We start from the raw sequence: 20041 nt of genomic DNA on the forward strand, positions 1-20041 counted from the left end.
ACGTTGGTGGACAGCCATTTTCAGGTCTCTCCAGAGATGCTTAATTGGGTTTAGGTCAGGGCTCTGGCTGAGCCAGTCAAGAATGGTCACAGAGTTGTTCTGAAGCCACTGCTTTGTTATTTTAGCTGTGTGCGTAGGGTCGTTGTCTTGTTGGAAGGAGAACCTTCGGCCAAGTCTGAGGTCCAGAGCACCCTAGAGAAGTTTTCATCAAGGATATCCCTGTACTTGGCTGCATTCATGTTTCTATCAATGACAACCAGTCGTCCTGTCCATGCAGTTGAAAAACACCCCCATAGTATGATGCTGCCACCACCATGTTTCACTGTTGGGATTGTATTTAGCAGGTGATGAGCAGTGCCTGGTTTTCTCCACACATACCACTTAGAATTATCACCAAAAAGGTCTATCTTTAACTCATCAGACCAGAGAATCTTATTTCTCATAGTCTGGGAGTCCTTCAGGTGTTTTCTTAGCAAGCTCTATGCAGGCTTTCATATGTCTTGTACTGTGGAGAGGCTTCTGTTGGGCCACTCTGTCATAAAGGCCCGACTGGTGGAGGACTGCAGTGATAGTTGACTTTGTGGAACTTTCTCCCATCTCCCTACTGCATCTCTGGAGCTCAGCCACAGTGATCTTGGGATTCTTCTTTACCTCTCTCACCAAGGCTCTTCTCCCACGATTGCTCAGTTGGGTTGGACGGCCAGGTCTAGGAAGCTTTCTGGTGATCCCAAACTTTTTCCATTTAAGAATTATGAAGGTGACTGTGCTCCTAGGAACCTCAAGTACTGCAGAAATTCTTTTGTAACCTTGGCCAGATCTGTGCCTTGCCACAATTCTATCTCTGAGCTTCTTGGCCAGTTCCTTTGACCTCATGATTCTTATTTGGTCTCACATGCACTGTGAGCTGTGAGGTCTTATATAGACAGGTGTGTGCCTTTCCAAATCAAGTCCGATCAGTTTAATTAAACACAGCTGGACTCCAATGAAGGAGTAGAACCATCTCAAGGAGGATCACAAGGAAATGGACAGCATGTCACTTAAATATGAGTGTCTGAGCAAAGGGTATGAATACTTATGACCATGTAATATTTCAGTTTTTCTTTTTTATTAATTTTGCAAAAATTTCTACATTTCTGTTTTTTGTCAGTGCAGAGTGTATATTAATGTGAAAAATGAACTGTTTTTGAATCTACCAAATGGCTGCAATGAAACAAAGAATCAAAAATGTAAAGGGGTCTGAATGCTTTCCGTACCCACTGTATAACTGGCATAGGAGAAAACTGGGAATGTGTTTAAATAATGGAAAGGAGTGGCTGCAAGCTGCAGCAGCTGAGATTAGAGCCATATGGAATCCCAGAAGGATCAAAAAGGAACTCCTAACCCCTTCCACACCAAGTGAGAATCAATCTGCAGCACTCAAGATAAAAACGCAGCGCGGACTCCAAAGAGGACCTGTGATCTGCCAATCGCTTCTACCTTAAGATACCCCAATGGTCTCAGCAGGATGAATGGGAAAAAATGCCACCTCTAGATGTGCAAAGCTGTTAGAGACAGACACAAAAGACTGGCAGCGGGAATTGCAGTGAAAGGTGATCCTACAAAGTAAAAAAAGGGGGGGGGGGTGAATACAAATGCAAGTCAAGTCACAAATTACAGATTTATATTTTTAAAATATTTAGAAAACCATGTATCATTTCCTAAACACCTCTCAATTACTTGCTACTTAGTGTTGGTATAACACATAAAATCCCAATAAAATACATTTACGTTTGTGTGTGTAATGTGTGTGATAGTTCTGTAAACTGTCACAATAAATTAATGTTTTGTTGTCTTCAATGTCTTCTTTCCTATTCTGCTTAATCTCAAAAAGCCCAGAGTACGAAAAGGATCATCAAAATTATTCAGGGCTACATTTACATTATTTCTATGTTCGTCAACTTGGTGGAGACAAAACTAGTGCCGCCAGCAGCTGGCGGTAGTACTAGGAATACTGGTTAGTTATGCAGCTTAGTGCAATATCATGTGACATCACCTATACTGCTGTTGAAGCGACACATGCATTGGATATGGTGCCGGCCTGTTGTGTGAGTCCCAAAGCAAAGTGGAGTGATGTTTTAGAAGATTTCTATGCACAATTCAGGACTGAGGTGTGTTTGTACCTGCGTCATTTGTAATTTAATGTGAGAAAGAAGTGGCACATTAGAGGCCGCTGACTGGCTGCTGCACTGAAGTGACATAACAATGCCATAAATAAAGGGATGCTAACCCCCAAAAAATAAGCTTATGGATCCTAAATCTTTTTCTATGTTTTTTTGCTTTTTCTTACCATATTTGAAATTGCACAGTAAAAGTTATGTTTTAACATTTTCTCATCGGTGCTGGAGCCCAGTCCTCATGAACCTTCTGGTGTGTTCCTACACTGCCTGCACCACACCGTGACCAAACAAGGTCTACCACGGTGCCTATATGAATAGAAGTGGTTTTCACACTGAATTGTCCTCCCTGGATGATGAGCAGATTCCATTATTTCCTCCTTCTGAATGTTACGCAAGGCCTTGAAAATTTGGTGCCGAAACCCGAGGTGAGTATAAGGTGTATTTATTGTACATGGTTGTCCTTGTAGTGGAAGAAAACCCCTATTCGGCTTGGATTTTGCATCCATAGAAGCCATTGCATTGAATTCAGCGTTCTGTTAAATCACTGCCTGTTATTACCAGCTTGTGTTTACAATGAACCCACATATTGCACCCTAATTTACAGATCACGATGCCAAGGCAGTCCCCAGCAGCCTACTCAAGAGCATGGTGAAATCTGTTCAGTGTCTCGCCAGCTTCCACATGATACCAAAACAATTTACGTTTCTGAAAGTGTAATTAGATGCTTGTGATTTCCCGAGCAGCTCACGCTGAGCCTAGGACAAACACAGCGAATTGCTGGAAATTACAGAACATATCTCATCTCCTGGTATTGACAGTGTTCAACTCTGTTAATGAGTTTGAACTCGATTCATGGTAAAACCACACTAATCTCTGAAGTGACAATTGCTGTAAATTCCTGCTAATCTCATATATCAAATACGGAAGATGATTGTAAAGAGATTATCTGAAGAAACCTTTAATAAATCTTTAATTTCAGATAATTCATCTTTCTTTGTAAGCAATTGGGAGACATTAATTGCATTTTTTTTATTCGAGCGTTACTTATTTATTTAATTTACATCTTTTTTAAGTTTGCTTTACTTGGTTTCATCTGTGTTTTTATTTTTCGGTTCAGCATTATGGATGTGGTTTTAGTCATCAACATGTTTTTTAGCTAATTCATAATTTTTGACTTTTAGAAATGTTGCAAAATGTTGACACCATTGTACTCAGTTGTACTACTTTGATTCCAAACATTCATCAGGTGAAAGTTTAGTGTAAGAATCCCTTAACTTTTTTTGCATCTTCTTAAAGTAAATAAAAAAATCATAGATAAAAAATAAGAACTTTTAAATTTGCAGCAATTTATCAAATACCTTAGTTTACCTTAGTTTACCTTAGTCAAATACCTTTATCAAATACACCTTAGTTTTTACATTGCTACATGGGCAATAGTAATCACAAGTGGAAAGTCATTCAAAAGAAAATCTCACTAAAACACATAAGATATTAAAAGAGATATCTTAGGAGTCATTAATGTACCAAAACGTTCAGAAGGAGTGAGGTCCAGTAATGACTACCTCTTTTAACCAAGTTATACCAAACCTAAACAATTTAGTTGCAAAGCCACATGTCGATTTGTTGGATGTAAAGATCATTAATTAGGCAAATTGTGCCTGCGGCTCAGGTCCTGACTGCCAACCATGACTCTAAAAAGCCTCTAAGCTTTGGCAGGGGTATTTAAATACCCAGTTAGGGCAGCAAACTAAAGTTTTGCCCCAGGCTAAAAAAAAGTCTAGACTGGCATAAATACAGCCTCTATTCCAAATACTGTTTAGCACTGCTGATCTACATCTTGAAGAGTCCTTCATGAGACTTTCATGCCGGTCTATAAATTCTGTTAAAACTAAAGGGAATCCGTCAGCAAGTAATCTAAGAGTTGCATCATTTAGGGGCTGAGGCCCTGATTCCAGCGATGTGTCACTTGCTGGTCTGTCTGCATGCTGTCATTTTGATACAATCACTGTTTTATCTGCTGCAGATCTACCAGCTTTATGTGTATACTGTGCATAGGCAGAAAACTGCCAATCCATGGTGGGGCCACTCCGAGTAGTTGCCTAAGAGGCATGAGACACCTAGTCCTGTAGAGATAATCTCCTGCTACTAAAACATTGATTTTATTGAAATAGCAACACAGAGCCCAGTAAGTGACAGATCACTGGAATCAGGGTCTTTGCCCCTACATCATGCTGCTCTTCAATTACCTTCTGACAGATTCGCTTTAAAGAGGTTGTACAGGACTTTAATGTCATTTCTATCAATTCAGATCTCTGGGGGTCTAACACCCTGCACCCCCAGTGATTATCATTTGTTCCAGGCAGTTGCCAGATATATACAGGGTGGAACACGACAGTGCTGTAAAAGGTTTAGTGGCCGCTGCCGGGCACAACAGCTCATTTACGGTAATACTCAAGTCAATTACAACAATTGCGCTAACCAAGAAAAATGACTTCTTATGCTTTTAGTTTTATATACACTCATTGACAGTTTTGACAACTTTTGCCGTAGGTGCTTTTTTACTTGCGCTGGACACGAAATGTGATCTAGATTTGATCTGGTGAATGTACGATCCAGAATAATAATGAGCAAAATATCCATTTTTTGTATTGCTTTCTCTTCCAGCCATAATCACGCGTTTCATTTATGGCAGAGATACGTGATAGACACCTGGGCTGGGAACAGAACTGATCGGAGTTAGGCTACTTTCACACTAGCGTCGTGCACTGCACGTCGCTATGCGTCGTTTTGCAGAAAAACGCTTGTAACGTTTTTTGGTGCGTCGTCTGCAGCATTTCCGACCGCGCATGCGCGGCCGGAACTCCCCCCCGCCTCCTCGCACCTCACAATGGGGCAGCGGATGCGTTGGAAAACTGCATCCGCTGCCCCCGTTGTGCGGCGCATTCACAGCTAGCGTCGGTGTGCTGCAACGTCGCATAGCGACGTGCAGTGCACGACGCTAGTGTGAAAGTAGCCTTATATTGCAATGGCAGACATCATCACCTGCCTCGGCAATCACTAAACACAAAGGCCCCATTCATCATTTTCTTTTTTTTGTCTTGTCTCAACGCACAGTGTTTGATGAATTTCAGAATTAGGTGGAAGACGAAACAAACACCAACACATTCTGTTCTGAGTGGAAAAACCTCATGCTATAAAGGTAGACTGAGTCTGATCTGCTATGGAGGGCCCGTCTATTCTGTGTGCACCACAGGAAAATAACATTGTCTATGATGCCAATAAGGGAATGTGTCTTTGTTTGCCTGAAATCCACCTGAAAAAGCGCTAAAAAAATACTAAAAAGAATGAACTTATGCACGGAAGTTTATTGCGGTCATAGGTTCAGTCATTTTTAGTTTTTTTAACCACTTCAGTCTTTGAAAGCCATGATGTGGTTAAAAGAAGTGACCTGATCATTCTTTAGGTAGCTTGGAAGTGGCTCAATAGTTTATGTCAAGGTGTCCCATATAAAAACAGGCGAAAATATAAAAAAAAATGATCGAAAAGATGCCAGAAAAAGACGTTCACAACTTAAGAAGCCGTTATGACAAAGCTCAGCGAGTACGTTGTCATCTAAAAGACGGCGTGCACACATTCCCTAAAAGTGGACGACCACATGTTTTGTATCTTCACCGGTATTAAATATCGTGAGGTACGTGTACCTAAAGGAAATACTAATTAACGATCCTCCAAGAAGAAGAAAGCCGACTGTCTGGTGGCACTAACTGCAGGTAGCCATTCTAGGAGTCAAAGTTAACGAGCCGTGCCAGGTGACTTGGTGAACCAGCGTCTTCTCCAAAAGGAGCTGCAAATAGCTGTTTCACGGTTTTTTTTCTCTTGTCTGTGCAGAGTGGCATACTGGTTGGCTGGTTGACAGACCGTTGACTGACGTCAAAAGGATCGGTTTCTATTTGGATCACAATATCCTAAGTCAGGAGCAAGCTTATTAAAGGGAATCTGTCAGTTGGTGCATGAAGCTCATAGGAAGCTGAATAAAATGATACCTTGATATCTGCAATCTGGTTTCTTTTTCCAGAGAAATGCACGTCTTTCTTAATATGCAAGTGAACTGTTAAGATCTATGGGCCGAATATAGATCTCCCTGACAATCTGCCCCCAAAGCTTGTAAAAGAAAGGTGACATGTAATGACTGACAGTCTGCTCTCCTGATCCTACATATTTCACACTGATAACGTCTCATGCCCAGAAAAATCTACAATTTTACTAATATGTAAATGAGCTGTTAAGATCTATGGGCCAGACAGGATGTGATACCAGTGTGAGACATGTAGAATCAGAACAGGCTGTCAGACATTACATGTCTTACACTGGTAATGTCCCCTTTCATTTATAAGCCCTGGCGGAATATTGTGGAGATCTATGTCTGGCACAAAGATCTTAACAGCTCATTTACATATTAAGAAAAGTGTTGATTTCTCTGGAATAAAACATTGGATCACATATCAAGGTATCATTTTATTCAGCTTTCTATGACCTACAAGTGCTTTTCACTAAATTAGAATATCATCAAAAAGTTAATTTATTTCAGTTCTTCAATACAAAAAGTGAAACTCATACATTATGTAGAGTCATTACAAACAGAGTGATCAATTTCAAGTGTTTATTTCTGTTAATCTTGATGATTATGGCTTACAGCCAATTAACTCAAAAGTAATTATCTCAGTAAATTAGAATAATTAACAAAAAACACCTGCAAAGGCTTCCTAAGCATTTAAAAGGGTCCCTTAGTCTGTTTCAGTAGGCTCCACAATCATGGGGAAGACTGCTGACTTGACGGATGTCCAGAAGGCAGTCATTGACACACTCCACAAGGAGGATAAGCCACAAAAGGTCATTGCTATAGAAGCTGGCTCTTCACAGAGTGCTGTATCCAAACATATTCATGGAACGTTGAGTGAAGAAAAAAGGGTGGTAGAAAAAGTTGCACAAGCAACCGGGATAACTGTATCCTTGAATGAATTGTTAAGAAAAGGCCATTCAAAAATTTGGGGGAGATTCACAAGGAGTGGACTGCTGCTGGAGTCATTGCTTCAAGAGCCACCACACAGAGATGTATCCAGTACATGGGCTACAAGTGCTGCATTCCTTGTGTCAAGCCACTCATGACCAATAGACAACGCCAGAAGTGCCTTACCTGGGCCAAGGAGAAAAAGAACTGGACGGTGGTACAAGGTGTTGTTTTCAGATGAAAGTAAATTTTGCATTTCATTTGGAAATCAAGGTCCCAGAGTCTGGAGGAAGAGTGGAGAGGCCACAATCCAAGCTGCTTGAGGTCTAGTGTGAAGTTTCCACAATCAGTGATGGTTTGGGGAGCCATGTCATCTGCTGGTGTAGGTCCACTGTGCTTTATCAAGACCAAAGTCAGCGCAGCCGTCTACCAGGAAATTTTAGAGCACTTCATGCTTCCCTCTGCCGACAAGCTTATTGGAGATGGAAATTTCATTCTCCAGCAGGACTTGGCACCTGTCCACACTGCCAAAAGTACCAATACCTGGTTTAAAAATAACAGTATTACTGTGCTTTATTGGCCAGCACACTCACCTGACCTTAACCCCATAAACAATCTATGGGGTATTGTCAAGAGGAAGATGAGAGACACCAGACCCAGCAATGCAGATAAGCTGAAAGCTGCTATCAGAGCAACCTGGGCTTCCATAACACCTCAGCAGTGCCACAGGCTGATCGCCTCCATGCCACACCACATTGATGCAGTAACTGATGCAAAAGGAGCCCCGACCAAGTATTGAGTGCATTTACTGAACAGACATTTCAGTAGGCCAACATTTCGGATTTTAAAATAATTTTTCAAGCTGGTGTTATAAAGTATTTTAATTTACTGAGATAATGACTTTTGGGTTTTCATTGGCTGTAAGCCATAATCATCAACATTAACAGAAATAAACACTTGAAATAGATCACTCTGTTTGTAATGACTCTATATAATATATGAGTTTCACTTTTTGTATTGAAGAAGTGAAATAAATTAACTTTTTGATGATATTCTAATTTAGTGAGAAGCACTTGTACATGCCCATGTAGACGGCTTAGGAGGGCTGACCCTTTAAATGGCCTGACATTGGTGTCACTAGAGAGCTTACTTTTTATTTCTTGAATTAGCTCTAATTTGCATATGCCTTTTCCCAGGAAGCATTGCTTAGCCTTGCTAACCCATCTTAACCCTCTCAGTTCAATAAATAAATTTTTAGACTGATACACTTGTAAATGCCAACGAGATAAAAAGTAAATTTGTGCCTCTAATTAAAGGTACTAAATGTAAAAAAAAGGGAAATGATCTGTCAGGAAAAATGAGAAAACCCGAGTAGCAGAGTAGCATAAACTTCCAGATATTAATATCTCTGGAGCTATTTATAATACTTTTCAGAGCGAAAAGAAATGTATGACAAAGGAAAGCACGCATTGCAGCAAAACATATTAATGGCTGTGACATGGAGCACAGCGGAACAATAATAATGTAGACTTTGGGTCAGCATAAAGTGATGCCAGAAAGATTTATTAGCTAATTAGCCACCCTTAAGCCTAATCCGCCTTACATGTACAGTGTGGGCGAACGACATCAACACTTACAGTATTTTAGAAAAAAACAACCTGTGCTCATTAAGCCCATAGTTTGTCTACAACTCCAGCAGATCCACCCCTGAATGTACACAGTTTGGCTCTTTTTTCGTGCATCAGCTGTAGAGTTGTGTTGTCTGGCTTTTCTTAGGCCCACCAGGAGAAATGAATATTAAGGACCAGAATGTGTAGAAGTCCACTTTTGTATCATAGACTTATCGTTCCACATACAAATCTTGTGATTCAAGGGGTTGTCCACGTTTTGGAACATGGAAATGCATTTATTTCAAGGTAAAAATTATTTTTGCAATTGGTTTATAGTTTTATTAAACATTTTGCAACCGTTTACAGACAAAGAGTTTCCTGCAGATTCTACTTTGATAGTGAAACACCGAGGCTATGGAAGCCAAACGATGCAAATTTTAGAATGAAATCCGTTTGCAAAAATTATTTTTTTTTTTTTAGCCAAAAATACCGTACATGCATTTAAGTTAAAAACAATAAAAAAAAAACATCTTTACGGTTAAATATATATATTACTTGCAAACTTTTGGAAATGGACTTCAGGGAAGATTCTATGCTATGTCTGCAGCATGGCATTCATTTTTGTTTACCTTTAAAGGGAATCTGTCAGCAGGTTTTTGCAATGTAATGTAAGAGACCCTGATTACAGTGATACGTACTAGGCTATGTTTTACTGTTTCAATAAAATCAGTGTTTTCTCAGCAGCAGATTATCGCTGCAGGACTAGGTGTCTTGTGCCTCCTGGTCCAACCACGCACCCATCACTAGTTAGCAACATTCTGTCAATACACACTGTACACAGAAAGCTGCCAATCAGTGGGGTGGGCGGGGTTATACAGGGCTCAGCATTAGAGCTCTGCTAGATCTGCAGCAGAGAAAACTATGATCGTATCACAACTGTTGCATCCAGTAAATTAATTGATACATTGCTGGAATCAGGGTCTCTGTCCTTATATCATGCTGCTGTTGGATTACATAGCAAAAACCTGGTGACAGATTCCCTTTGAGCCTGTGTTGCTCTGTCTCCAGAGAGGGTGGAAGCATGTTTATGGTCTAACAAGGGAAAAAAATACTTTTGGGCCCCTACATGGGAGCGGAATAATATCCATAGTTTCTTTAAACAGCATTCATCCTTCTGTCACTCATTATTCTCAATGGATTCCATGAGTAGAGAAATAAATGTCTAGCTCCTTTAGAAACCTTTTCATCTCTCCTACATCCTTTATTTATAGCGTTTAACTTCTGTAGCAGTGGTGTCCATTGTGCGGCAGGAGAGCGACAGGTTTGGAGGTCGCTGTCATATAAAAAAGCATCATGACTACATTATGTGTTAGTAGCCGTGTTCCAGACAGAAACTTATTGAAAGGATATATGATAAGTTCAGTGATTCCAGTTGTTGTTTTTAACATTTTCACTTTGGTAGACGTTACTCCCAAGTGATCACTTAAAGGGGTTTTCCACTTTCTGGAGTTGTGCTTCAAAAAACAAACTGCACTTTACTCCATTCCATTGCTGAATCTCTCTGCCGCTGCTCCCGGTGTTGTCAGTTATCGTCTGCAGCACTTATGTCAGGTTTCCGGAGCTGCAGACAATAAAGCCTTGTTACTCTGCCCGTGTATACAACATGACCTGCAGAGCTCACTGATCGGCTGCAGTGCTGTTGATGTGACATCAGCGCTGCAGACAATAACAGACACCAGGAGCAGCTGTGGAGACTCAGTGCCGGACCTGGGGAGGAAGACTGAGGAAGAGTTCATTTGTTTTATAACAACACTGCACCTGGGGAACGGAGTTTTTTTAAGGAAAAAAAACCTTGAAAAAAGAACCTACCGTATTTTTCGGACTATAAGACGCACTTTTTTTCCTCCAAATTTGGGAGGAAAGTGTGGGTGCGTCTTATAGTACGGATATAGCATGTGGGGAGGGGGGCAGCAGCGAGTGGGATCACACTGTTATCCCACTTCAGGATGTCCCCGCTGCCCGGAATCAGCTGCTGTGGAAACCACATGGCCCCGCTGATTAAGTGCAGTGAATATTTATTAGCGGCTCCCCGCCCACCGATCAGCTGAGCGGTGAGCGGGGAGCAGCAAATTTATACTGCACTTAAGCAGCGACACACAGTTTCCCCAGCACTGATTCTGGGGAGAATCTGTGTGTCCGGGGGAGGAGGAGGCAGCAGCAGGTGCCAGGAGATCGCTGCATACCTGCCTGTGCTGGACGCTGAGCTGTCTGTAATGCACAGGGAGGACCTGTGTGATGTCAGAAGTGGGCGGGCTGGAGCATCACATGGCAGCTCAGAGCCCTCCCTCTTCTGACATCATCACAGGTCCTTCAGACTCCCACCTAGAATCTGCAGCTTCCTCTTATGTCCTGCGCTGTGGAAAGGCAACAAGAGAGAGGGCTCTGTGTGTGCAGCCATGGGATGCTCCAGCTTTTACCTCACCACAGTGGCTGGCTGCCGCAATTAAGAGGTCAGTCTTTACAAAACACAATAAAGCACTCTGCCACTCCTTTGGTGAACTATAACTCCCAGCATGTCATAGGATCTGCAGGACATGCTGGGAGTTATAGTTCTCCCATGGGATTTTAAAGCAGCACTCCAGTGTTATTTTGCAGTGCTGGAGTGGTGCTTTCACTATAAGCCCTGTGCACCCATTCTTAGGGCTCATTTCCACATGCGAGGCACACGTCCGTATCTCGCATGTGGAAACCAAGCTGTGGAGCCGGCACTCCAGAGCGGAGTGTGCGGCCGCATAGGAACACATGGAGCTGCACAGCTCCGCTCCAAAGTGCTGGCACCAGAGCTTGGTTTCCACATGCGAGATACGGACGTGTGCCTCGCATGTGGAAATGAGCCCTTATACTCACCCTCCAGCGTCTTCATATCGTACTTCACAGACACCACACTGGTCCCGCAGCTTCCAACATAATAACATACTATTATATATAATAACACCACATATAATAGTATGTTATTTATGTTATTAAATATTTTACCACATTTTTTTTGCTTCAAATATTTTTTTCCCTATTTTCCACCTCTAAAACCTGGGTGCGCCTTATAGTCCGGTGCGTCCTATAGTCCGAAAAATACGGTAATTGTTCCCTCAATATAGTAATTATTTGTATTTTCCATAAAATACCAAATTCTGGGACATCTTTTCTCATGCCCTGACCACACAACAGGGAATCCTGGCTAGTAATCACTGACCTACTGTTTATAGGTTTCTTAAAAAGAAAACAGCAGTTTTCACCTTGTAAATTTGCTCACAGCTCTAGAAAGAATATGTGTAGATCTGATAAAACATACACTCGGGCAAAGCTGTAGCAACCGGATAAATGAAAAAATAAAGTTTTAACTGTTTTTTAATTGGCATGTGCTGACTGAGATCAGTGATCAGTTCTTGGCTTTCTGCATTAAACCATCCACAGCTGCTCCCGTCTGCATCTGAGTAGTGGCTATAGAGTCCAACTAGAAGGCTACTAAGGTCATCCCATGACACAATGGTAGGTCATTCTGTACAGGGACTTTACCTTTCCCTGCCAGTTTCCTTTGTCTTGCGTCTTACCTGCTTCTGGTTGACTTTTAAAACTTCAGAGCATCTGTCAACTGACTGTAAGGGTATGTGTCCACGTTCAGGATTGCATCAGGATTTGGTCAGGATTTTCCATCAGTATTTGTAAGCCAAAACCAGGAGTGGAACAATTAGAGGAAAAGTATAATAGAAACACATGCACCACTTCTGCATTTATCACCCACTCCTGGTTTTGGCTTACAAATACTGATGTAAAATCCTGACCAAATCCTGATGCAATCCTGAATGTGGACACATACCCTAAGGGTGCTTTGTGCATGGAAGTTTAGCAGCTCTTAATAGGGTTCATACGGACAGGCTTTGCACCAGCCACTCTAGCAGATACTAGTGGTTGCCCTGGCTTTAACCCCTACAAATGGATTTAGACATACACAGGGGCCCCTGGGTTGGGTCCATGAAGTGGCTGCTGGCCGGTGGATCATGCTAGCTCAGGATGTCAGAAATCCAATTAAATACCAGAAGGTCTGAAACTTAACAGATAGGCAGCAGAGTAGACAAAAGAGGAAAGAGGCCTGAAAGAGGAATCAAACTAGGCAGTGGCAGAAACACAAAAGTTAACCAGAATAAGATAACATTTATCTCGCAACTGGAGACTGGAAGCCAGGAGTTAAATAGTGTGAGCCTCGCCCAAATCTAACAAAGTCGAGTCAATTAGATGACCAAGTTCAGGAGATAACCCCCAAGCTTGCTGATTGTATGGCACCACTTGGGTGCAGTCATTTGGCTGTATAAATCAGACAGAGATCAGAACACAGTGCACGGACTAGCCGGCAGTTTTCCTAACCGAATGTGACTGCTGCATAGAAATACATGAAGCTGTCACACTCGGGTCAGGAGAGTAGCCAGCCAGTCCGTGCACTGCATTCCGTTTTACACGACTGTCTGACTGCACCATTTGTCCCACAATATCAACCCAAACTGCTGCTCCATCGCCCAGTTTTGCCCATAACCAAGGTACGGCACCTCCCAGTGACAGAAGCAGGAGTGAGAACAGGCATGGATGTAACTACAGCATTAACTGAGGGAGCTATGAGAACCTAAATTGTCACTAAAGAAGGGAACACAGAGGAAGGGATAAAACCCATTTTGCCCCAATGGTGGCCCTGGACCTCCACATCCTGAAGTATTCACCATTGTCCAAAAGAATATTTTGATACCTCTGCAGTTCTTAAGTCTAGAGCTGTCAGGAGTTTTGAAGGGTCAAAAATAGTGATAAACTTAATTTAAGTATCGAGACTCATAACAGTACTGCATGAAATATACATGTGGGGACCTAGTCAATATATTCAGATATGAGTTTTTCATTAAATGCTATTAATCTTAGGGAAAGGTAAAAAAAATTATAAATTACCTTTCTTCTTACTCAGAAATGTCCCTGGACTTGTTGACCCCGTGACTGCTTTTGCAAAGACCCTACTTTGGTAAACGTTCGGTTCTGTTGCTTTTCTCTGATGCAGTCCTTCATCTTTTTTGATCATCAACAAATCTGATCTTCCTTCAGCATAGGAACTTTTCATATAAGCAGCTGATTCTGCCAGGTTCTCCATATTTAGCTTCCGTTCTGTAGAGCTATAAGAGTCAAAGTCTGAGGCATCAAAACTCTCGGTTCTTGAACCGTTTTCTTCTTCGATAATGTCCATCATTGGTTTCATCATTGGCGAGTCTTGGTCTCTCTTTGGACTCTCTTCAGAAGCTGAGGAACCATCACATGACTCAATAATGAGCTCGCTGTCCAGTTCGGCTTCACGTTCCTCACGGAGTATGCTGTATTGTATGCATGGTGAGGCAGGTGATGGTGGGGGGCCACCAATGTGACTGAATGTCATGTAAGCAGACTGCATGGCCTCTTCTCCTGCCAGCTGGTCTTCGGAAACAAGCTCTATTTCAGAGTCACCAGATTCAGTGCTCGAAGCTTCGTTATCTAGTGAAGACGGGACAGCTGCTAGCACAGGCTTGCTTTTATAATCTTGCTTTTCGGAGTAAACACTATGAGGTTTCTGCTCTTCAGCTGCTTCATAAGGAAAGCCTTTTGTTGCCTCCTTTGCTTTCATGGCGTTGATCAGTTCATCTTCAGATATTCGAAATTTACTCTGTTTCTCTGAGCCAGATGGTCCTGTATATCCATCTGGATGCAAACGATAACAGAAATGGAAAAAAAAACATGGTGAGAAGAACAATTCCTTGGAGACTTCTATCACAAAGCCTGAAATACATTTATTTCACTAGATGGATATAAAACTATGCAAATAAAGCTTCCTTCCTTTTCACCCCGTTTTCCAAGATTCCACTGACCATCATATAATAAGCAACCTGTGTGGATTTATTCAGAAAAATTAAAGGGGCTTTTCATCTTTTTTTTGAAAAGTGGATTATTAAGAAATATAGAAAAATGTATTGCTTACCTCTCTGAACCCCTGTCACTATAGCACGGTTGCTCCCAAAGTGTTGACGTCCCATCCATCATTCACCTGTAGCCTCAGCAGTCTGTGGACTCAATGAACAGGAACTTATCACTTCCTGTCTTAAAGGAAACCACTGGAGCAGTGGTGCTGGAGTGACAGGAGTTCACAGATGTAAGTAGCACTTCTTTATTTACAAATTTTCTACCTCCAAACAATTTTTCGAAAATGGTGGAAAACCCCTGTAACAGACATTTTCATAGTCTAAATACTTTTTGATATCAACTTTGTAAAATAAACCCTGTGTGTTATGAAATTTTATTGTATGTGCACGCTGAGTCTTTTCTTTTAATTTTTGGAGGAGAAATTTTAAGTCTTTGATGAGTGTTTGAGAATTATTTAGAGTGTTTTCGCTCAGTTTCTTCTCCAAAAAGCCCTAGAAAAACCTCTGGGTGCACATAGCCTTAGACAGTATTTAGTCATTTTTTATAAGTGAGCCAAAACCAGAAATAGATATAAAACATGTAAAACAGGCAACTATTCATGTAACGCTGGTGGGAGCTGATGGATTGCTCCCCGACATGCAAGGGTTAAATGTATTTTTATGCACTTGTATGAGGTAGAGGTATAATATCCTCTGGGGCTGCATTGAGCTGGGACAGGGTTAACTGAAGTGGCCAGCCTAGTAGGGAGGGGGAATTGAGTGTTAGCGACAGAGGCAGGAAGTGACAGTAAGTCAATGCTAGGGCAGAAGTGAGTAAGCAGCAGTATTCGGGCTGCTAAGGACAACGTAAGCCTAATATTCAGGGCAGTTCCTTGCCATAAAAACCATTCTGTGTGATTCCGTCTAATGGCTAAGGGCAACCTCAAGATGGATGTTGGGAGCCAGGGGCACACTAAGCTTGCAAAGCTACAGGAAAATATGGACTCAGACTACATGGGGGGAAGTGTTAGAATCTGTTTTGTTTTTGACCATCCGCCATCTTGTTGTGGTTTTCTGGCTGCTGGTCTTTTTCCCCTGGTGCTGGGTTGTCTTAGGTCAGGTGATTGTATAACTCTTTATTACCCAGAACCTGCCTCCCATTCCTTGCTGGACAACAGTGTTAATCTGCTAGAGTTCTGGCTAGGTGCTTTGATAGCTTTCTGTGTTTGATATTGTGCAGTTCTGGGATCTCTGGTTCTGCTATCTTTAATTTCTGTTTTCAGTTGGTTTCTGCAGCCGTCTCTGTGTTTTATATTAGGAGGTGACCTGTTTTTATACCCAGTCCTTAGATCTTTCAGAGACCTCTTTCCCCCTATCTATAGGTCTTCGCTGAGATTAGCCTAGGATCGTCAGTGGGTCTATTCACAAAGAATGGGTCGCCCGCTCCATCGTAGGGTATCAGCCTAGTCTCAGTGCTGGGTCAGTTTTCCCCCTTCTATCCTGTGTTGCAGTTCCGTAACAGTTTGTCCAGCCACACATATAAAACAAAAAAAAATTCTCTCCCGGATTCCTTCAATATGTGCAGCGTCCAAGAACTTGCACAACGCTTGCAAGAGTTAACTTTGGAAGTAGCCTACCTGCTCTGAAGAACCTGAAGAGTTTTTTTCTGAGATGCTGAGAGGTATTGCACCCAGTTCAGACAATGGTCCGCAGAGGTCAGGTGGAATGACCCAGCGCTCAAGAGTCAGTTTTTAGCAGGTTTGAGTGAAAGAGTTAAAGATTTGCTCATTGCATATCCTGCACCTCATACTTTGGAAACTGCTATGCAGTTAGCTATCCGTGTGGATAGAAGATTGAGAGACAGACAGAATGAAGAGAAGGCTCTTATAAAGCTGGACCCAGTCTCTGAGGATAGCCCCGTCGACAGCGGGGAACCGATGCAACTTGGGGCGATGTCCTCTCATTCCCAGGAGAGAGAGAAGAGGTTTTCTGAAGGGCTATGCTTGTATTGTGGTAAGACTGACCATTTTATTAGGCAATGTGAGGTTCGCATAAGGAAAGAAAGAAAAAAGGTCAGTCAGTAGGACCAGTTCATATTGTGTTTTTACTGAAATGCTACAGGTACAGTTTGCATTCAATATGGTCCCACTTTTAATACATTTAGGAGGCCGTAATGGCACAGCGAATATAAAAAACGTAAAGTGGGATTAATGTGGTCTTGCTTCTAACACATTTAGGAGGCCGTAATGGCACAGCGAATATAAAAATCGTAGAGTAGGACTGCCCCACTATGAGAATGCCTTGGCGTGGTGGGGTGGCTCAAAGAATTGATCAATTGTTTGCTAAATGTCTCATTGTCACATTACTGGCGATGCAGGACTGAAGGTCAGTGGCCGAAGCAGATGTATACAAGTGACCGGACTGTGGAAAGACCTCTGGAGATGCCATATATGGCAGTGGCAGTTCAATATATCTGCAGATGCAAGGACCAGCCCGAGCAAAGGCCGGCCTGGATCACACACGTGCACAAAGTCCGTATGAGCAGCAGGAGTTCAGGGTAGTAGCAGCAGAATATCAATAAGAAGCAGGGAGATGCCAGCAAGACACCTTCCAACCAGGAGCTCAGAGATTGCTTCACTCAGTTAGACTGAGCACACAAAATACTCAGCAACAGGAAGCTGCACAGGGCCAGGTATATATAGCAGGTTCAATCAAGCTTAGTCAGGGCGGGAACAAATCAGCAGGGCAGGTGATGATCACTATCCCAGACGAAGTGCATATGGTTTCAGGCAGAAGTCAAGCAAGTTCCAAACAGCTCATCAAGCAAAGGAACAGACTGGCAAACAAAGAGTCGCAGGTTCAAATCCTAACACTCATTTTGATATACAGTTAGAAATTAATATGTGCATGCACACTTTTGTATTGCGTTCTGATCACAAGCAGCGCTGGCTTCTCCCCTCTTAGTTTGATATTCGCTTGTGACTGTTCACCACTGTTGCCGTGCACGCTGGGTCATGCACACCATTCTTTCTGTTTTCATTGTGATTGATCTAGGCTGTACACACATACAGCAGCCCTGCCCTGCTCCAGGCCCTGTTTGATTTGTGCACCTGTGCCTGGGCCTGTCTCACTCTTTATCTGTGGTGCTGGTCAGGCGGTGTGGAGATCAGATCTGAAATGTCTATGTTTGGACCTGGTCGACCTTTATCTCCACTTACCCTTTCTGGCGCCATGGGAGTGATTCTGAAATGCTACAAGTACAGTTTGCATTCAATATGGTCCCGCTTTTGGTGCATTTAGGAGGCCGTAATGGCACAGCGAATATAAGGATCGTAAAGTGGGATTGGTGTGGTCTTGCTTCCAACACATTTGGGAGGCCGTAATGGCACAGCGAATATAAAAATCGTAGAGTAGGACTGCCCCACTATGAGAATGCCTTGGCATGGTGGGGTGGCTCAAAGAATTGATCAATTGTTTGCTAAATGTCTCATTTTGATATACAGTTAGAAATTAATATGTGCATGTGCACGTTTGTATTGTGTTCTGATCACAAGCAGCGCTGGCTTCTCCCCTTTTAGTTTGCTAATTATTACAGAAAATTCATAAATAATTTTTCTGTAATCGCTAAACCTATAACTGATCTCACCAAGAAGGGTTCCAATACTGTCCAATGGTCCTCTGAGGCTGTTAAGGCTTTTGAGCATCTCAAGGAGAGGTTTAGCTCTGCTCCAGTTTTGATCCATACAGATGAGACCAAGCCATTTCTGGTAGAGGTTGATGCCTCTTTAATAGGGGTGGGCGCAGTTCTGTCCCAAGAGGGAGAGGATGGGGTGCATCCCTGTGCTTTCTTTTCTAAAAAATTTTCAGAGACTGAGCTCAACTATGGTGTTGGGAACAGAGAGTTGCTGGCAATTAAACTCGCGTTTGAGCATTGGCGACATTTTTTGAGGGGGCTAGACTGTTATGATCCTTAGTGGTTGAGGATCACAAATTACTCCAGCTAAGTAACAAACATAGGACAAGCTCTAGGGAGGTGGCAAACTGGACTGACCGCAAATCTGAACCTATCCAAACACACTAGAAGTAGCCGGTGAACGTGCCTAAAAATCCTAGACGTCTCGAGCCAGCCTGAGGAACTAACTACCCCTAGAGAGAAAGAAAGACCTCTCTTGCCTCCAGAGAAATAATCCCCAAAGATATAGAAGCCCCCAACAAATAATAACGGTGAGGTAAGAGGAAGGCACATACACAGGGGTGAAAGCAGATTCAGCAAATGAGGCCCACTAATACTAGATAGCAGAAAATAGAAAAGGGAATCTATGCGGTCAGTAAAAAACCCTTACAAAATATCCACTCTGAGATTTCAAGAACCCCCACACCAACTAACGGTGTGGGGGAAGAAACTCAGTCTCCTAGAGCAACCAGCAAGCAAGGAAATCACATTTTAGCGAGCTGGACTAAAAACATAATGAACGCTGATAATCAAAAAATGATCAAACAAAAACTTAGCTTGTCTTGGAGAGACTGGGAGCAAGGTAGACACAAGGAATCTGAAGAGCACTGAATACATTGATAGCAGGCAAGGAACTGAGTATCCAGGTGAGCTAAATAGGAAACCAACCAAGGATAACGAACCAGCTGATGCTGCAACCTGCAGAAAGACAACACTACACAGTACCGCTTGTGACCACTAGAGGGAGCCCAAAAATAGAGTTCACAACACTAGACATCCGATACAGGTTTTTACTAATCATAAGAATCTGATATATTTGGATGCTGCTAACCGTTTGAATGCCCGTCAAGCTAGGTGGGCACTGTTTTTTGCCCGGTTTCATTTCTCCGTAACATATATCCCTGGGATGAAGAATGTTAAAGCGGCTGCTTTGTCTCGTAGTTTCTTTCCAGCAGTTAATACCGACGAGGAATGTATTTTGCAGAGAGGGGTGGTGGTGGCAGCATTGGGTTCTGAGTTTGGAGAGTAGCATCCTAGAGTCCCAGAATGCTGCACCAACTAACACTCCGTATGGTAAATTATTTGTGCCTAGAGCATTGCGAAGAGCTTTGTTTGCTTAATGTCATGAGTCTCGGTTGGCGGGTCATCCAGGGATTTCGGAAACTAGAAAGTCGATCGGTCAAAGTTTCTGGTGGCCAGGGTGGCAAAGAGAAATCATCAAGTGGGTGCGTCAGTGTACTGTGTGCGCTAGGTAGAAGGCCTCACATGCCCCAGCTTCAGGGCTGCTGTGCCCTTTGGAGGTTCCTAGTTTGCCATGGTCACATCTTGCTATGGATTTTATCACCGATCTGCCGGTC

At 42.5% G+C, this 20041-nt stretch overlaps 1 protein-coding gene across 2 annotated transcripts in view; it reads right to left on the reverse strand.

The window, feature by feature from the left end:
* RTN1 (reticulon 1) overlaps positions 1-20041 on the reverse strand; it is a 481263-nt gene that overhangs the window by 145851 nt on the left and 315371 nt on the right. For both annotated transcript variants that reach the window (XM_077265286.1, XM_077265277.1), the window contains one exon: positions 13761-14534. In XM_077265286.1, coding sequence (XP_077121401.1) covers positions 13761-14534 — 774 coding nt within the window. The remainder of the gene's footprint in view (positions 1-13760; positions 14535-20041) is intronic.

This window comes from Ranitomeya variabilis, chromosome 1, assembly GCF_051348905.1.
Source record: "Ranitomeya variabilis isolate aRanVar5 chromosome 1, aRanVar5.hap1, whole genome shotgun sequence".
Lineage (NCBI taxonomy): Eukaryota > Metazoa > Chordata > Amphibia > Anura > Dendrobatidae > Ranitomeya > Ranitomeya variabilis.